General features: G+C 44.6%; 1 protein-coding gene across 1 annotated transcript; it reads right to left on the bottom strand.

The window, feature by feature from the left end:
* Positions 1–18028: 18028 nt before the first annotated feature.
* LOC120025717 (ammonium transporter Rh type B-like) lies at positions 18029–19619 on the bottom strand. Its single transcript, XM_038970299.1, has one exon. The coding sequence runs from the start codon at positions 19617–19619 to the stop codon at positions 18204–18206; it is 1416 nt and encodes a 471-aa protein (XP_038826227.1). The 3' UTR covers positions 18029–18203.
* Between the last annotated feature and the right edge of the window lie 631 nt (positions 19620–20250).

A 20250-nucleotide genomic window follows, 5' to 3' on the forward strand; every position in this document is an offset into this window, starting at 1 on the left:
GTCCCCTCTTCTCAGGAGGAACCTGGTGATTTGACAGGAGTGCCGGAGGAATATCATGATCTGCGCACGGTCTTCAGTCGGTCCAGAGCCAACTCCCTTCCTCCTCACCGGTCGTATGATTGTTGTATTGATCTCCTTCCGGGAACCACCCCCCCTCGGGGTAGACTATACTCTCTGTCGGCTCCCGAACGTAAGGCTCTCGAGGATTATCTGTCTGTTTCTCTCGACGCCGGTACCGTGGTGCCTTCTTCCTCTCCCGCCGGAGCGGGGTTTTTTTTTGTTAAGAAGAAGGACGGTACTCTGCGCCCCTGCGTGGATTATCGAGGGCTGAATGACATAACGGTTAAGAATCGTTATCCGCTTCCCCTTATGTCGTCAGCCTTCGAGATTCTGCAGGGAGCCAGGTTCTTTACTAAGTTGGACCTTCGTAACGCTTACCATCTCGTGCGCATCAGAGAGGGGGACGAGTGGAAAACGGCGTTTAACACTCCGTTAGGGCATTTTGAATACCGGGTTCTGCCGTTCGGTCTCGCTAATGCTCCAGCTGTCTTTCAGGCATTAGTTAATGATGTACTGAGAGACATGCTGAACATCTTTGTTTTCGTTTACCTTGACGATATCCTGATTTTTTTTCACCGTCACTCGAGATTCATGTTCAGCACGTTCGACGTGTACTCCAGCGCCTTTTAGAGAATTGTCTCTACGTGAAGGCTGAGAAGTGCGCCTTTCATTTCTCCTCTGTCACATTTCTCGGTTCTGTTATTTCCGCTGAAGGCATTCAGATGGATCCCGCTAAGGTCCAGGCTGTCAGCGATTGGCCCGTTCCTAAGTCACGTGTCGAGTTGCAGCGCTTTCTCGGTTTCGCTAATTTCTATCGGCGTTTCATTCGTAATTTCGGTCAAGTGGCTGCTCCTCTCACAGCTCTGACTTCTGTCAAGACGTGCTTTAAGTGGTCCGGTTACGCCCAGGGAGCTTTTGATCTCCTCAAGAAGCGTTTTACATCCGCTCCTATCCTTGTTACTCCTGACGTCACTAAACAATTTATTGTCGAGGTTGACGCGTCAGAGGTGGGCGTGGGAGCCATTCTGTCCCAGCGCTTCCATTCTGACGATAAGGTCCATCCTTGCGCTTATTTTTCTCATCGCCTGTCGCCATCGGAACGCAACTATGATGTGGGTAACCGCGAACTGCTCGCCATCCGCTTAGCCCTAGGCGAATGGCGACAGTGGTTGGAGGGGGCGGCCGTCCCTTTTGTTGTTTGGACTGACCATAAGAACCTTGAGTACATCCGTTCTGCCAAACGACTTAATGCACGTCAAGCTCGTTGGGCGTTGTTTTTCGCTCGTTTCGAGTTCGTGATTTCTTATCGCCCGGGAAATAAGAACACCAAGCCTGATGCCTTATCCCGTCTCTTTGGTTCTTCTGTGGCTTCTACCGACCCCGAGGGGATTCTCCCTGAGGGGCGTGTTGTCGGGTTGACTGTCTGGGGAATTGAGAGACAGGTAAAGCAAGCACTCACTCACACTGCGTCGCCGCGCGCTTGTCCTAGTAACCTTCTGTTCGTTCCTGTCTCTACTCGTCTGGCTGTTCTTCAGTGGGCTCACTCTGCCAAGTTAGCTGGCCACCCCGGCGTTCGGGGTACGCTTGCTTCTATTCGCCAGCGGTTTTGGTGGCCTACTCAGGAGCGTGACACGCGCCGTTTCGTGGCTGCTTGTTCGGACTGCGCGCAGACTAAGTCAGGTAACTCTCCTCCTGCCGGTCGTCTCAGACCGCTTCCCATTCCTTCTCGACCATGGTCTCACATCGCCTTAGACTTTATTACCGGTCTGCCTTCGTCTGCGGGGAAGACTGTGATTCTTACGGTTGTCGATAGGTTCTCTAAGGCGGCACATTTCATTCCCCTCGCTAAGCTTCCTTCCGCTAAGGAGACGGCACAAATCATCATTGAGAATGTGTTCAGAATTCATGGCCTCCCGTTAGCCGCCGTTTCAGACAGAGGCCCGCAATTCACGTCACAGTTTTGGAGGGAGTTCTGTCGTTTGATTGGTGCTTCCGTCAGTCTCTCTTCCGGGTTTCATCCCCAGTCTAACGGTCAAGCAGAAAGGGCCAATCAGACGATTGGTCGCATATTACGCAGCCTTTCTTTTCGTAACCCTGCGTCTTGGGCAGAACAGCTCCCCTGGGCAGAATACGCTCACAACTCGCTTCCTTCGTCTGCTACCGGGCTATCTCCGTTTCAGAGTAGTCTTGGGTACCAGCCTCCTCTGTTCTCGTCCCAGCTCGCCGAGTCCAGCGTTCCCTCCGCTCAGGTTTTTGTCCAACGTTGTGAGCGCACCTGGAGGAGGGTCAGGTCTGCACTTTGCCGTTACAGGGCGCAGACTGTGAGAGCCGCCAATAAACGTAGGATTAAGAGTCCTAGGTATTGTCGCGGTCAGAGAGTGTGGCTTTCCACTCGTAACCTTCCCCTTACGACAGCTTCTCGCAAGTTGACTCCGCGGTTCATTGGTCCGTTCCGTGTCTCTCAGGTCGTCAATCCTGTCGCTGTGCGACTGCTTCTTCCGCGACATCTTCGTCGCGTCCACCCTGTCTTCCATGTCTCCTGTGTCAAGCCTTTTCTTCGCGCCCCCGTTCGTCTTCCCTCCCCCCCCCCCCCCGTCCTTGTCGAGGGCGCACCTATTTACAAGGTACGGAGGATCATGGACATGCGTTCTCGGGGACGTGGTCACCAGTACTTAGTGGATTGGGAGGGTTACGGTCCTGAGGAGAGGAGTTGGGTTCCATCTCGGGACGTGCTGGACCGTTCGTTGATTGATGATTTCCTCCGTTGCCGCCAGGGTTCCTCCTCGAGTGCGCCAGGAGGCGCTCGGTGAGTGGGGGGGTACTGTCATGTTTTGTCATTGATTATCATGTCTTGTCCCTGTGCTTCCCTTCTATTCGTTTCCCTCTGCTGGTCTTATTAGGTTCTTTCCCTCTTTCTATCCCTCTCTCTCCCCCTCCCTCTCTCCCTCTCTCGCTCTCTCTCTCTATCGTTCCGTTCCTGCTCCCAGCTGTTCCTCATTCTCCTAACTACCTCATTTACTCTTTCACACCTGTCCCCTATTTTGCCCTCTGATTAGAGTCCCTATTTCTCCCTCTGTTTTCCGCTTCTGTCCTTGTCGGATCCTTGTTTGATGTTTGCTGTTCTGTGTCCTTGTTCCGCCCTGTCGTGTTTTTGCCTTCTTCAGATGCTGCGTGTGAGCAGGTGTCTATGTCAGCTACGGCCTGTGCCTTCCCGAAGCGACCTGCAGTCTGTGGTCGCGTCTCCAGTCGTTCCTCTCTACTGACGAGAGGATTTCAGTTTTCCTGTTTTGTATTTACCTAAGATAATATCCAGGAGTATCGTTTTTGTTTAAGACTGGAATAAAGACTCTGTTTCTGTTAAGTCGCTTTTGGGTCCTCATTCACCAGCATAACAAATACAACAGGCAGAAATGTAAACTTGAATATTTATGATGATTGTAATCTTCCTTGAAGGATTTTGTAAGTTTAGCCCCTACTCTTGTAATTAAGTCAGGGGCCACCACAGACTATCTCTGGGGCCACCATGGATTTAACCTCAAATCCAATATGGCTGCCACAGTACCATTTAATGGACGTTAAATCCGGTGTAAAAATTTTTTTTTTGTGTGCAACACTGATTCCAACATGGCCAACATAATTACACTCAAACACCATTACCTGCATAGTTGTTTATTTTGTATTGTGTTATTCTTTCTTTTTAAAAGGGTTTCATAAGGCTCTTGGTATATCTAGGACTAGGGGTGGCGCTGCCACACACACATTGTGTTTGAATAGCTGAAGCCAAATAGTGTTTAATGTGTGTTCATGTTTAAAAGGTCATTCACAGATTTACAGCATATCAACAGTGGACAATTCTGCAAAATATATTAACAAGCCTTTCACGACACAAGCACACAGAAGCGTAAACAAGTTACAGGAACGCAAACTGTAATACAACAGTCATCTACTCTAGAAGCGTATATGTACAACTCTGAACTTTTCCTTATGATACCCAATGAAACTAAGTGTGCAAGGTTGATTAAAAGTGTTTGAGGTGACCAGAACATGAGAGTGTCCTAACAGGGTGAGGAGACAAAGTAGCCAGTGGTGGTTGTAGTTCTGGCAGGGCCTGACGAGCTTGCACAGCTAACTGGTCATTTTGGGTAAGCTGCAGCGACAAGGCCAGTATCCTTCCTGTTTGACAGTTTCCAATTCTTAAACAGTTGGGTGCAGGCACTCAGCAGATGCAGCTTGCATGTCAACAAGACCCATTGACTAACTGGAATGTTATCCCAGCCTGAAGGATGCAGGGGATACTCCAGTAGTGGAATGGTTGGCTGTCTGGTTGTGTAGGAGAGTCTGTGAAAGGGCTGTCACCAACAGACCTGCCATTAGATCTTTTTAACACCGAATTGACCTGTGGCCTGAGTTTTTTTAATATTAAATGTGGCAAAAAGTCCTGCAGGTCACGTCCTACTTATTCCTTCATATTCCTTTGGAAGCTGGGTAGGATGATCATTTGGTCGATATTAACTGTGGGTGGTTGGCTGTTATTATGGTCTGGGGCAGGCCCAGCAGGACATAAGGAGAGTGACAACTGGTGAGGAAGACCTCAGGTTAACTAGAGGTTACTTGGACCTCGGTTACTTGGACCTAAGTGTTATGAGGGACGTAGCATATCTCCACACACATATACACTGCCTTCAGAAAGTATTCATATCCCTTGACTTATTCCACATTTAGTTGTGTTAGATTTATTTTCTCACCCATTGTTTTCTCACCCAGATTTATTTTCTCACCCATGTTTTTTGATATTTTTGCAAATGTATTGAAAATGAAATGCAGAAAGATCTCATTTACATAAATACTCACACCTCTGAGTCAATACATATTAGAATCACCTTTGGCAGCGATTACAGCTGTGAGCCTTTCTGTGTAAGTCTCTGAGAGCTTTGTACACTTGGATTGTACAATATTTCCACATTATTCTTAAAAAATTATTCAAGCTCTGTCGAGTTGGTTGTTGATCATTGCTAGGCAGCTATTTTCAAGTCTTGCCATAGATTTTCAATCCCATTTAAGTCAAAACTGTAAATAGGCCACTCAGGAACATTCAATGTTGTCTTGGTAAGCAACTCCAGTGCATATTTGGCCTTGTGTTTTAGGTTATTGTCCTGCTGAAAGATGAATTCATCTCCCGGTGTTTGGTGGAAAGCAGACTGAATCAGGTTTTCCTCTAGGATTTTACATGTGCTTAGCTCCATTCTGTTATTTATTTTGTCCTGAAAACTACTCAGTCCTTAACGATTACAAGCATACCCATACCATGATGCAGTCACCACTATGCTTGAAAATATGGAGAGTCGTACTCAGTAATGTGTTGTACTGGATTTGCACCAAACATTACACTATTCAGGACATCTGGAAATAGGAGACAAAGGGCTGTAAGACATAGGTTTAATCCTAGACACATGAAAAGTGGGATGTATACAGAGGGTACGGGGCAACAAAAGACGATCAACAGAGGGGCTAATAATCTTGGAGATGGGGAAAGGGATGATAAAACGGGGGGATGTTTGCAGGACTCCACCCGGAGGGGCAGATCTTGAGTGGACAGCCATACCCTCTGCCCAAGACAATAGCAGGGAGCCGGGGTCTGGTGGCGGTCCGCTTGTTGCCGATACCTGGAGGTAGTCTTGAGAAGAGCTGACCGGGCTCTCTTCCAGGCACGGCGACAGTGGCGGACAAACACCTGGGCAGAGGGTATGCCAACCTCTTCCTCCAGGAAGAGCAAGGGGTGATAACCCAGGGAACACTCGAAAGGTGAGAGCCCGGTGGCAGAGCAGGGGAGGGTATTGCGGGCGTATTCAACCCACACGAGTTGCTGGCTCCAGGTGGTGGGGTTGGCGGAGATAAGGCAGCGAAGAGTCGCCTCCAGGTCTTGATTGGCTTGCTCCGACTGGCCGTTGGACTGCGGGTGGAACCCGGAGGACAGGCTGGCCGACGACCCAATGAGTGTGCAGAACACCTTCCAGAACCAGGACGAGAACTGGCACACCGATCTTGACAAACCATTTCTGTATGGACCTCGCTTTGTGCCCGGGGGAATTGTCATGCTGAAACAGGAAAGGGCCTTTCCCAAACTGTTGCCACAAAGTTGGAAGCACAGAATAGTCTAGATGTCACGCTCGCCGAAAGGAATGGACCAAGGCGCAGCGTGCTGAGCGTACATTTTAGTTTATTTAATGTCGCCAACAAAACAAGAACATAACTAACAAACGTAAAGCTACGTAGAGCTCACAGGCCACTACACGTAGACAACTACCCACAATCACAGGTAGGAAAAAGGGCTGCCTAAGTATGATTCCCAATCAGAGACAACGATAGACAGCTGTCCCTGAATGAGAACCATACCCGGCCAACACATAGAAATACAAAACATAGAAATAAAGAAACTAGAATGCCCACCCTAGTCACACCCTGGCCTAACCAAAATAGAGAATAAAAGCATCTCTATGGCCAGGGCGTGACACTAGAATGTCATTGTATGCTGTAGCGCTAAGATTTCCCTTCACTGGAACTAAGGGGCTTAGCCTGAACCATGAAAAACAGCCCCCGACCATTATTTCTCCGCCACCAAACTTTACAGTTGGCATTGGGGCAGGTAGACCTCCCGGTCGCGGCCGGCTGCGACAGAGCCTGGCCTCGAGCCTTAGACCACTGCGCCACCCGGGAGGCCCTAGCTATAGAACCTTTTGAGGATCTGAGGACCCATGCCAAATCTTTTCAGTCTCCTGAGGTTTTGTCGTGCCCTCTTCACGACTGTCTTGGTGTGCTTGGATCATGTTACTTTGTTGGTGATGTGGACACCAAGGAACTTGAAGCTCTCAACCTGCTCCACTTGAGCCCCATCAATGAGAATGGGGGTGTGCTTGGTCCTCTTTTTCCTGTAGTCCACAATCATCTCCTTTGTCTTGATCACATTAAGGGAGAGGTTGTTGTCCTGGCACCGCACGGTCAGGTCTCTGACCTCCTCCCTATAGGCTGTCTCGTCATTGTCGGTGATCAGGCCTACCACTGTTGTGTCAAATCAAATCAAATTTTATTTGTCACATACACATGGTTAGCAGATGTTAATGCGAGTGTAGCGAAATGCTTGTGCTTCTAGTTCCGACAATGCAGTAATAACCAACAAATAATCTAACCTAACAATTCCACAACTACTACCTTATACACACACGTGTAAAGGGATAAAGAATATGTACATAAAGATATATGAATGAGTGATGGTACAGAACGGCATAGGCAAGATGCAGTAGATGGTATAGAGTACAGTATATACATATGAGATGAGTAATGTAGGGTATGTAAACATAAAGTGGCATAGTTTAAAGTGGCTAGTGATACATGTATTACATAGAGATGGCAAGATGCAGTAGATGATATAGAGTACAGTATATACATATACGATGAGTAATGTAGGGTATGTAAACATTATATTAAGTGGCATTGTTTAAAGTGGCTAGTGGTACATTTTTACATAATTTCCATCAATTCCCATTATTAAAGTGGCTGGAGTTGAGTCAGTATGTTGGCAGCGGCCGCTAAATGTTAGTGGTGGCTGTTTAACAGTCTGATGGCCTTGAGATAGAAGCTGTTTTTCAGTCTCTCGGTCCCTGCTTTGATGCACCTGTACTGACCTCGCCTTCTGGATGATAGCGGGGTGAACAGGCAGTGGCTTGGGTGGTTGTTGTCCTTGATGATCTTTATGGCCTTCCTGTGACATCGGGTGGTGTAGGTGTCCTGGAGGGCAGGTAGTTTGCCCCCGGTGATGCGTTGTGCAGACCTCACTACCCTCTGGAGAGCCTTACGGTTGTGGGCGGAGCAGTTGCCGTACCAGGCGGTGATACAGCCCGACAGGATGCTCTCGATTGTGCATCTGTAGAAGTTTGTGAGTGCTTTTGGTGACAAGCCGAATTTCTTCAGCCTCCTGAGGTTGAAGAGGCGCTGCTGCGCCTTCTTCACAACGCTGTCTGTGTGGGTGGACCAATTCAGTTTGTCCGTGATGTGTACACCGAGGAACTTAAAACTTTCCACCTTCTCCACTACTGACCCGTCGATGTGGATAGGGGGGTGCTCCCTCTGCTGTTTCCTGAAGTCCACAATCATCTCCTTTGTTTTGTTGACGTTGAGTGTGAGGTTATTTTCCTGACACCACACTCCGAGGGCCCTCACTTCCTCCCTGTAGGCCGTCTCGTCGTTGTTGGTAATCAAGCCTACCACTGTAGTGTCATCCGCAAACTTGATGATTGAGTTGGAGGCGTGCATGGCCACGCAGTCGTGGGTGAACAGGGAGTACAGGAGAGGGCTCAGAACGCACCCTTGTGGGGCCCCAGTGTTGAGGATCAGCGGGGTGGAGATGTTGTTACCTACCCTCACCACCTGGGGGCGGCCCGTCAGGAAGTCCAGGACCCAGTTGCACAGGGCGGGGTCGAGACCCAGGGTCTCGAGCTTGATGACGAGTTTGGAGGGTACTATGGTGTTAAATGCAGAGCTGTAGTCGATGAACAGCATTCTCACATAGGTATTCCTCTTGTCCAGATGGGTTAGGGCAGTGTGCAGTGTGGTTGCGATTGCGTCGTCTGTGGACCTATTGGGTCGGTAAGCAAATTGGAGTGGGTCTAGGGTGTCCGGTAGGGTGGAGGTGATATGGTCCTTGACTAGTCTCTCAAAGCACTTCATGATGACGGAAGTGAGTGCTACGGGGCGGTAGTCGTTTAGCTCAGTTACCTTAGCTTTCTTGGGAACAGGAACAATGGTTGCCCTCTTGAAGCATGTGGGATGTGTGTGTGTCATCGGCAAACTTAATGATGGTGTTGGAGTCGTGCCTGGCAGTGCAGTCATGAATGAACAGGGAGTACAGGAGGGGACTGAGCACGCACCCCCGAGGAGCCCCTGTGTTGAGGATCAGCATGGCGGATGTGTTGTTACCTACCCTTACCACCTGGGGGCGGCCCATCAGGAAGTCCAGGATCCATTTGCAGAGGGAGATGTTTAGTTCCAGGGTCTTTAGCTTAGTGATGAGCTTCGAGGGCACTATGGTGTTGAACGCTGAGCTATAGTCAATGAATAGCATTCTCACATAGTTGTTCCTTTTTTCCAGGTAGGAAAGGGCAGTGTGGAGTGTAATAGAGATTGCATCATCTGTGGATCTGTTGAGGTGGTATGCAAATTGGAGTGGGTCTAGGGTTTCTGGGATAATGGTGTTGATGTGAGCCATGACCAGCCTTTCAAAGCACTTCATGGCTACAGACGTGAGTGCTACGGGTTGGTAGTCAATTAGGCAGGTTACCTTAGTGTTCTTGGGCACAGGCATTATGGTGGTCTGCTTAAAATATGTTGGTAGAGGTTGAAAATGTCAGTGAAGACACATGCCTGTTGGCCAGCGTATGCTCGCAGTACACGTCCTGGTAATCCGTCTGGCCCTGCGGCCTTGTGAATGCTGACCTGTTTAAAGGTCTTACTCACATTGGCTGCGAAGAGCGTGATCACACAGTCTTCCGGTGCTTCTGGTGCTCTCATGCATGTTTCAATGTTATTTGCCTCGAAGCGAGCATAGAAGTAGTTTAGCTCGTCTGGTAGGCTCGTGTCACTGGGCAGCTCTCGGCTGTGCTTCCCTTTGTAATGGTTTGTAATGGTTTGCAAATCCTGCCACATCCGACGAGCGTCAGAGCGGTGTAGTACGATTCAATCTTAGTCCTGTATTGAAGCTTTGCCTGTTTGATGGTTTGTCGGAGGGCATAGTGGGATTTCTTCCGGGTTAGAGTCCCGCTCCTTGAAAGCAGCAGCTCTAGCCTTTAGCTCAGTGCGGATGTTGCCTGTAATCCATGGCTTCTGTTAGGGGTATGTACGTACGGTCACTGTGGGGACGACGTCATCGATGCACTTATTGATGAAGTCAATGACTGATGTGGTGTACTCCTCAATGCCATCGGAGGAATCCCGGAACATATTCCAGTCTGTGCTAGCAAAACAGTACTGTAGCTTAGCATCTGCTTCATCTGACCACTTTTTTATTGATCTAGTCACTGGTACTTCCTGCTTTAATTTTTGCTAGTAAGCAGGAATCAGGAGGATAGAATTATGGTCAGATTTGCCAAATGGAGGGCGAGGGAGAGCTTTGTATGCGTCTCTGTGTGTGGAGTAAAGGTGCTCCAGAGTTTTTTTCCCCTCTGGTTGCACATTTAACATGCTGATAGAAATTTGGTAAAACGGATTTAAGTTTCCCTGCATTAAAGTCCCCAGCTACTAGGAGCGCCGCCTCTGGGTGAGCATTTTCTTGTTTGCTTATGGCGGAATACAGCTCATTCAATGATGTCTTAGTGCCAGCCTCTGACTGTTGTGGTATGTAAACAGCTACGAAAAATACAGATGAAAACCCTCTAGGTAGATAGTGTGGTCTACAGCTTATCATGAGATACTTTACCTCAGGAGAGCAAAAGCTCGAGACTTCCTTAGATATCGTACACCAGCTGTTATCTACAAAAATACATAGTCTGCCGCCCCTTGTCTTACCAGATGCCGCTGTTCTATCCTGCCAGTACAGCGTATAACCAGCCAGCTGTATGTTGATAGTGTCGTCGTTCAGCCACAACTCCGTGAAGCATAAGATATTACAGTTTTGAATGTCCCGTTGGTAGTTTAATCTTCCGCGTAGCTCTATTTTTTATATATATTTTATTGTCCAAAGATTGCCTGTTTGCTAGCAGAATGGAAGGAAGTGGGGGTTTATTCGATCGCCTACGAATTCTCACAAAGCAGCCTGCCCTCCGGACCCTTTTTCTCCGCCTCCTCTTCACGCAAATCCCAGGGATCTGGGCCTGTTCCTGAGAAAGCAGTATATCGTTTGCGTAGGGCTCGTCAGACTCGTTAAAGGAAAAAAAGGATTCTGCCAGTCCGTGGTGAGTAATCACAGTCCTGTTGTCCAGAAGTTATTTTCGGTCATAAGAGACGGTAGTGGCAACATTATGTACAAAGTAAGTAAAAAAATAAGTTACAATAAATGCAAATAAAATGAAAAAAAAACACAATCGGTTGGGGGCACGTAAAACATCTGCCTTCTTCTCCGGCGCCATTTTAGCCTGTGCATTACAATGTAATGTGATGAGTGACGCAGAATGTAATGATCCTTTTTCTCACGACTGGTGTCTCTTTGTTGACAGGAGTAGACCTCCCACTCAGTTCCTCATCTCTCAGAGATGGCCAGGTCAAAAGTGTTTCTCAGGTGCTACTTTTTCTACACCTTCTCCTTGTGAAGCACAATGTCTCCTGCTATTGTTCATTATTTTCCCTAGTCTTTATGTCATGTAGAAGCCCATACCAAAAACCTATACAGTATATTAAACATAACCACTTCCCCACGCTCAATTGCTAGAGAGAGCCAGCTGGTGGACAAGATTGTACTGAACATAAATTGACCATGTTTCTTCCTTATGTCAGGCGCCCTCCAAAGGTCAGGACTGTTATGCCAACCTGAATCTGAAGGCCCCCAAGCTGGTGTCTGGCCGCAGCTCCCCACAGCCCCAGATTAAGTACTCTGACATAGTGAAACTACAGGGGCCACAGGAAGCGGAGAAGGTGACCATGGCCAACAACAACGCTGACTCAGTCTCTGTGCTCTCTGACCTGTATACCTCAGTGAAAATAGACCGCACCAAAACCCTGGACACAGTGGATGGCAATGACGGCTATGCCAACCATGTCTGAGAGATAAAATGTTGGTGACATGCTTTTCAATTTGTTATAGATTTTTTCTGTGTTTTTGGTTGGCAAGATTTGGAGATGATGACGCTGGTTGTCTAGCTGTTTCACCTCACAACCACAGAGTGTCGCTAATTGCCAGCTTTAGAAAAATATTTTTCCTTCCTAATATAAAAATCTGCAGAGCAGTGTGTGTGTGACAACTGTGTGGTTTAACTTCAGTCCCCGCAGACTTTACAACTTGTTGAGGCCCGTACTTACTTATCTAATTCCCTTAAACCAACAAGAAGCCAGTAGGAGGTAAGAGGCTACATGCAAGCAGTGGTGTAAAGTACTTTGAAGTACTGCTTAAGTCGTTTTTTTGGGTATCTGTACGTTACTTTACTATTTATATTTTTGACAGCTTTTACTTTTAATCACTACATTCCTATAGAAAATAATGTACTTTCTACTCCACACATTTTCCCTGACACCCAAAAGTACTCGTTATATTTGAATGCTTAGCAGGACATGAAAATGGTCCAATTTACGCACTTATCAAGAGTACATTCCTACAGACTCTGATCCGGTGGACTCTAAACACAGATACTTCATGTGTAAATTATGTCTGAGCGTTGGAGTGTGCCCCTGGCTATCCGTAAAAAAAGATATATACAAAAACATTTTGGTGCCGTCTGGTTTGCGTAATATAAGGAATTTGAAATGATTTATACTTTTACTTTTACCTTTAATACTTAAGTATATGTTAGCAATTAAATTTACTTTTGATACTTAAGTATATTTAAAACAACATACTTTTAGACTTCTACTCAAGTAGTATTTTACTTGGTGACTTTCACTTTTACTTGAGTCATTTTCTATTATGGTATCTTTACTTTTACTCAAGTACTGTATGACAATGGAGTACTTTTCCACCACTGCATGCAAGGTATTTGGAGGTGGATTATTTCCTCTATTTCCATCACACATTTTCAGATGCCTATTAGGGTAGAGTGTCTACCATGTTGTTTGCGGTTTTATAATCTCCAGATCCTGTCAAACATTAAGGTTAAACTGAACATGAAATTTAAGGAGATAAAATTGTGAGGGGCAATACATTTCTATATTTTTGAGATATTAATTAATGTGGTTTATGTCTAAATTGTTGATACCTCCTTTTGTCATAAATAAACAAACGGTATTTTTGATTTATTTAAGTTCTGTGCACATGTACTTTGTCAGTTCATTTGATGGTCGGATTCTCCTGCAAGGGTAATAATGCATCATAGACCTTTTGATATGTTCATGTTTAAACCCAAAGAATACTCCACCAGTGATTGTGAGTGACTAGGCTTTAAGATACAGGCATGAGGCTTTGCAAGTTGTAATCACTGTCTTAACAAAGTGTTTGTTATCATCACTATAATAAAAACTTGATCAGTTTGTCTGAAATGTATTTTCTATCTAGGGTTAATTACTGTACTACTTAAATCATGCTCAAGCTTTTAATTTAGAGGGTACCAGGGAATTATATCCCTTGGTTTTTGAAGTAGGATTTTTAATTTGGTTTAAACTTTTATGAAAAAGTTAACGATGCAATTGATTTCAAATTATTAACACATTTGGGTTATGAAGTGTTTCTAAGGACAAATTATTGGGATATTTGCAACCAACATTGGCAGCAAGATCATCTGGGTCAGTGAATTCAGTAGGTGAATTGAATATCCTCATTTAACATAATCATAATTTTTCATTGTTGAATTGGAAATCCAATGAATCTCCTAAACGGATTGAATTGAAATGAATACCAGACGTACACTATAGGTTCACAATATATTCACCCAGTATTTATTAGACCAGATGTATTATTTGCATAGATAACTGTTCATAGATATAGATGTACTATAATGTTCTGCTTTCTTGCAGACGTTGTGTTGTCCAGCATTTTATCTCAGTCAGGATGTCAGAGGAGTAATAATTCAACGATAGTTGTTCATGAGAAAATACTTTATGGTCAAAATGGTAAATGAATAAACAAGAGATAACGATAATCGATTATACCATATTAAGGAATTATTAACATTTGTAAAACAATTTTTGCAGATTATGCAACTAATTTATATGTGAAAGCTGAAATGGTCTATTCATTCCTTTTTCAGTAGACAGGCTTATCCAGGACAAATTACAGTAGTGAGTGCATACATTTTCATACTTTTTCATACTGGTCCTCCTTGGGAAATGAACGCACAACCCCAGCAATTCAAACACCATGCGCTGCCAACTGAGCCACATCATCACATCTCATCATCACAAACCACTTGATGTCTCAATGTACTCAATTACTGTATTGAGCGTTATTTTTCTTCATGGTGATGGAAAGTGTATAGGTACAAACCTAGATGGCCAGCCTATGTACAATACAGTAATGCACATTTACATTAAGTGGTTTGTAAGTATGGTAAATTAATACTGCACAAATAGTGGTTGTTTTCCATGTCATTAGATCAAGACAAATATTTAATTTGATGTAGATGTTTTGTGTCTTTGCATATAACTTTCCACCTTTTGATTTAAATGTTTGAGGACAGGGTTTTGTTCTTTCTGAACACATTAGAATGACAATCACACCGAAAGGGACAGGGCAACAACTCTTACAATTACAACTATCGAATCCTGCAAGATACTGTTCTTAATTATACAACTACCTTTTTTTGCCAAAGCAGAGATGCTGCAAAAATATTTTTGCCTGCGCTACAGACAATATCGGTCCGCTAATACTAGTAAAGGCCCAGTACACTACTTTTGTGAAAAAATATATATTTTAAAAAATATTTTAAAAATGTATTATTTTTCTTTTTAATTCAGATTTTTCAGGGGGTGCTGCAGCATCCTCAGCACCCCTACTTCCCGCGGCTGTGGTAAGTCCACAAAAATGAAAGTGGACAGAGAGTTCAAAATAGTTTGAAGTGATCCTGCTCTGTACTCTCTACCAAAGATAATGTGTAACGTGGATGGTAATTGTGTCGAAGCTCTGGCTGAAATCAACATTGCGGACATAGTACAACGTTTTGACCACTTTGACCCTGTGTATCAGGAAACCAGTAATCCTCCATGGCTCTGTGCCCAGAGCTCCTGTTAGAGGGGACCAGCAGCATAGGGCTTCACACTAGACTGCTTTATCAAGTGCAAAAGTAACACCACTAATAAAAATAGTTTATTCCTAATGTCTGGGGCCAGGGGGTTTCCTGACCACGTAACCTGACCAGGAACAACTCTGGGCCTTGTAATGGAAATTAAAAGATTCAACACGTGATCCCACGACCTTGAACAGAATTGAAAAACAGATTTGTAGTTAATAACGCAGTTTACTTTTTGAGGGCAATTATTATTTTATTATTCAACCAAGACAGTCCACTCAGCAACAATAATCCCTAACTATTGGTGGCAGGTAGCCTAGTGGCGTTAGAGCATTGGTCGCTGGTTTGAATACCCGAGTCGACAAGGTGAAGTATTTGTCTGTGTCTTTGAGCAAGGCATTTAACCCCAATTTGCTACAGCAGTGCTATGGCTGACCCTTTAAAACAACACATTTCACAACACCTATCCGGTGTATATGGCAATATATATATATCATATACTGTACTTGTTGCCTTGAAGTTTTCCAACAGAACATCTTGAGCCGGTCAGCAATAGGTACAGATGTAGGATATTAATTTGAGCCAGTTTTCTACAGCAGGAAAATAAGCCTGCAGAAACAGGAAATGTTAATTATTATGTGGATTATAATTAATGGACATTTTTGTAGGGGTTGACACATTTTTTTGTGAGGGAAAATCAACCCTGAAATTTCCAAGTTGAAATGACAGACTTCAGAAGCCTTTTTAAACTGCTAATACACTACAAGTATTACATTTCCTGCATTGCAGGGATGCTCTCCTGCCACAGGGTGATCAAATTAAGATCCTACATTTATATCACAATGCCGGTCATAAATAGCTGTTAATCATCCATTATAAACCTACCAATCTTTATTTTCAGGGACAGGGTAGCCTTTCCTTGATCCTTCAACCTGTTGCATTCTTAACATAAGCTGCTGGTGCTGATATAGAATTGTATGATTATTGAGGTGCTGATAAAATAGTAAACCCTAGATTAAGATTGCAAACAGGAGATTGAGACTGTAAAAGAGCCAACACAAAGTTGAAGGATTGTTACTACCTAACAAAGCTTTAGTCTCTCCCTCTTATAATGGATGTTTCTTCGTATCCCTTTTGTAGGGTTGTTCATTAAGCATAAAATGTTTCCTTTGAGCTTCACTTTTTATAATTCATCATGAACTGAACTTGATAGATAGGTCTTGTTTAAAGCCAGACTGAGTTCCACTACAGTGAGATGTTAATGGTGTATGATCTCTTGTCAGTAATTTAAATCAAGTATTACCCTATGTGACCTCTGGTATTTAATTTGAGAACAAAATGTACAGTGTACACTGTAAATTGAGTCAACTTAAAAAATCTAGGCAACCAGCTAACGTACATTCCTGAGTTGTCTCAACACATTTGCCAAAGTTGAGTTAACTAGAAATCGTAATGCAGCTGGTTGCCTTGATTTTTCAAGTTGACACTTTGGATTTCAAGTCCTCTCAACTTAACGATGCAAGCTCACCCACTCAGCTGAACTATTTAAGATCAATGGGAAAAGATTGCGAATTCGGTAGGTAGCCCCAACCGGGACTCGAACCCAGAGCCAGTGACTACAACACCTTACCATTGCTCTATAGAATTACCACTATGGAAATTATTTGGCTATTGATGGCTGTTATATTTTTTATTTAGGATGGAACAAGTATGTTAATGTTGCATGAAGGCTGCGTTTACACAGGCATCTAAATTCTGAAAATGTTTCCACAAATTGGTATTTTGACCAATAACATCAGATCTTTTGACATCAGACTAGTGCTGAGCGATTAGTGTTTTTAGGGCTCGGTTTGGTTTTGGTTCTGTTGTAAAAAAATAATTACGGTTTTAAATTATTATATATTTTTTTTTACATCAAATGCATTATGAAATATGACCTTGAAATGATTTTAGAGCTTTTTCATTGACATTCCAAGCCAAATATTGAGGACATTAAATTGCCAAAACACTGAAAACATTACACTGTCTCTAACACTGAATAAAGCAATTAATAAGAGCCCCATGATCGTAGTTTACTGCCCATAAAGTCTTATCACTTATTAACCACCATCATTTATTCACATTACTTTACTTAAATGAAGGCGTTGCTTCTACACCTGCATTGCTTGCTGTTTGGGGTTTAAATACAATATTTCAGTTGTGTATATATATATATTTTTTTAAATGTATGACTTTATTATTTAATTTCTTGATGTCATCATGTTATCTCTTCTCAGACAGCAGACAGACAGTGAAAATGGTATCCCGTGATCATTGGGTTACCACAGTTGCCCATGCTGCAGAGCTGTCTGACGAAATCACTATTTTAGTAGTTCTTCAACGTAGATAAGGCATACTTTCAAATTTGCTACAACTATCAATCGCGTCTCGTCACTGTGTTGTACATTCCTCTCATATGGTCTGTGTGCAGGGCCGGGAAGAATAGGAGCAATGGATTCTGGTCATTGTAGTTAATTACCACATTTTCTGCGCTGAACTAGGTTGAATATTTTCCCATTGAAAACAACAACTCCCTACACCGTCCGACAGTTCGTTCTGGATTTTATGTAATCTTGTGCTTGGAACGGCTCGTTGAGCTCACAAAAAAATGAACTAAATGGAATTCAAGTAATTGAACCAACGTTTAATAATCTGGAAAATCAGCACTACATCCAACCTTTTTCAGAGCTGATCTGATTGGTCAAAAGACCAATTAGTGAAAAATATCAGAATTGGGCTGCCTATGTAAACGCAGCCTTCGAGTCAGTCCTTTCTAGTTTTGACTAAAATAAAGTAAAAACAACTTGCAGAAAGGTACACTGGGTAATATGTTATGGAAACACATGGTTTTAAGCTAACACAGTATTTTACATTACGGGTCTCAGCAAACTAAACTCTCTTGTGTGATCAGCTCAACTCTTGCAAAATTAACAAAACAAATAATTGTATAACAATTGGCAATAACAATAACAGGCCAAAATTAACAGCCGCTATTCCTTCTGTACACAACAAACATTCAAATAATTATTTTGTTAATTGATCAAAATGCCAATGAACTTGAAAGCTGGCAAGAATGTATAAGATGTCAATCCCATCTTCTCATGTCATATAAGAGAGAGTGGTGAGCTAACACTGTATGTGCAACATTTTGCAGCGTCACACCTTCACATTCATTCCTCAGTACTGCTAACCCAGTGTCCCCATACAAGGCTGGAAGCCTGAAATGTGAGTTCAGACCTTGGTATTGTCCTAAATGTCCTTTATGCTGGGGGGGGCCTTGTGCACCCCCATGCTGGCAAAATCAGAGGGCACGTCAAAGAACAGCTCGTCGTCAAAGCAGAACTCGTCAGACGGCGTAGCGAGACAGGGCAACTTCAGTGCAAAGCCGGTCAGCACCCCACCGACAGCGGCTGCCCCGATAGTAGAGAAGATAGCTGCCACCTGGTAGACGGCTTGCTCCTTGGCGGTGCGCCCCAGCCCGGGCCTCAGCCCTGGGATCAGCTGCTGTAGCTCTAGGAGCTTTGGGTCTCCCTCCATGGGTGCACGGTGGGCGAAGATCTGGTACATGCTGGGGCCATAGGTTTCTTCGTTGGCCATGAGGATGGCACAAATGCCAGCTGTGCAGGATATGAGGCCAGTGAGGCCGTGGAGATTGTGGATGCCACACTGGTCTTGGATCCTGAAGCGGCGGGCCAGGAACGGGGTGAGGTACCTGTATCCCATGAAGCAGGCGGTGCAGCCCATGATCCCAAGGGCGTAGGCGACTGCAGGGGAGATCATCATGTCCACAGAGGCCCCAACAGTCACACCACCCGCCAGAGTCACATTTTGAATGTCGGCCATGGTGAGCTTGCCTCTCTTGTTGAATACGGCAGATAAGGCGAAAGCGGTCATCGTTGAGGAGCTGAGGCCTATGAAGGTGTGCAGGACGGCCCTGTGCTGGTCATCACCCTTTAAGGTCAGAGCCGAGTTGAAAGAGGGCCAGAACACCCAGAGAAACAGGGTGCCCATCAACGACAGGATGTCTGACTGGTAACTGGTAATCTCCTTGACGTGGCCGTCATTCAGGCTAGGCCGATACAGCACAAATGTGACCCCCAACCCAAAGTAACAGGCAAACAGGTGAATGAGGATGGAGCCACCTGCGTCATTGATCTTTAGGTACTTCAGCACAGCCCACTCTGTCACGGCAAAGACAGGGACCTCTAGCAGGGCCATGACCAGCAGCTGCACCGGACTGGTCTTTCCCAGCACCGCCCCGAAGGAGATGAGCACCACGGCACAGGCAAACTCAGCATTGAGCAGGTTGATGACCCCAAGGTGGATCTTTCCATCAGAGTAGAACTGGAAGTAGCCCTGCATCAAGATGGCCCACTGGATGGTAAAGGTGGCTGTTAAGAAGTTGAAGACCATCCCGCTGAAGCCATAGAGCCGCAGGAAGGCCAGCAGGCAGCCGAAGCCGACAAAGATCATCACCTGCACATCCGCGAAGAAGGGATAGTCCCGATACAGGGAGTTGTCCATAGGGTTGGTCTCATTGTTCTGAAACTTGGCGTTGGCATTGTCGTCGTAGGTGACAAAGCCGGCAAAGAGACCAAGGAAAACCACTTCCATCAACAGTACCAGCACTGGCAACCGCACCCTGAGGCTAGTGGAGTTATTCATGGTGGAATGGACACCTCACATAGGCCAATTACTCCTGCATCCGCACGCTTTATAGTGCTCTATATCTGCTGCCAGATATAGATTGGCATTTGGCAGAGAGCAGAAACGCACACCGTACAGCTACACAGGACTCCACATCTCTACCGCTGAAGACAGGGTTGTACTTTGGTCCCTCAAATTACCCGCAGTAACATTTTTACAATCCAGCACGTTCTACAGTTTCACAGAACAATGTGTACTGATGAAATGATTACAGATTCAGGTAAAATACATTTTTAGGTTAGTAGCCATGCAGGGTCTATTTTGAATAAATAAGGGAAATGGTTTTTCAGAAGTTTTAAATGTTTTTTTTTAACTTCCCGACTGATTGTTACTGTATGCCTCAAATTAGTTTCTATTGTACTGGAAAAAGAACTGAGCTAATGAGCTAATGCCTCAAAGGTATTATAGTATTGAACACGTTTTTCAAAACAAAAGATGCTCAAACAATTGACTTTGCATAAAAAATAAAAAATAATGTTTCAGTAATTCTATATCTTTAGAATTCCCTTTACAAAAAAAGATTGCAGTTTTGAAACTGCAGTAAAAGTGCAGTAACTGCAGTCGACTGTGGCATTATGGAGGCAATTAT

Source organism: Salvelinus namaycush, chromosome 2 (assembly GCF_016432855.1).
Source record: "Salvelinus namaycush isolate Seneca chromosome 2, SaNama_1.0, whole genome shotgun sequence".
In the NCBI taxonomy this organism is placed as follows: Eukaryota; Metazoa; Chordata; class Actinopteri; order Salmoniformes; family Salmonidae; genus Salvelinus; species Salvelinus namaycush.

Coding starts and splice junctions, on each gene's coding strand:
- LOC120025717 (XM_038970299.1), bottom strand. CDS start 19,619: ATGAATAACTCCACTAGCCTCAGGGTGCGGTTGCCAGTGCTGGTACTG.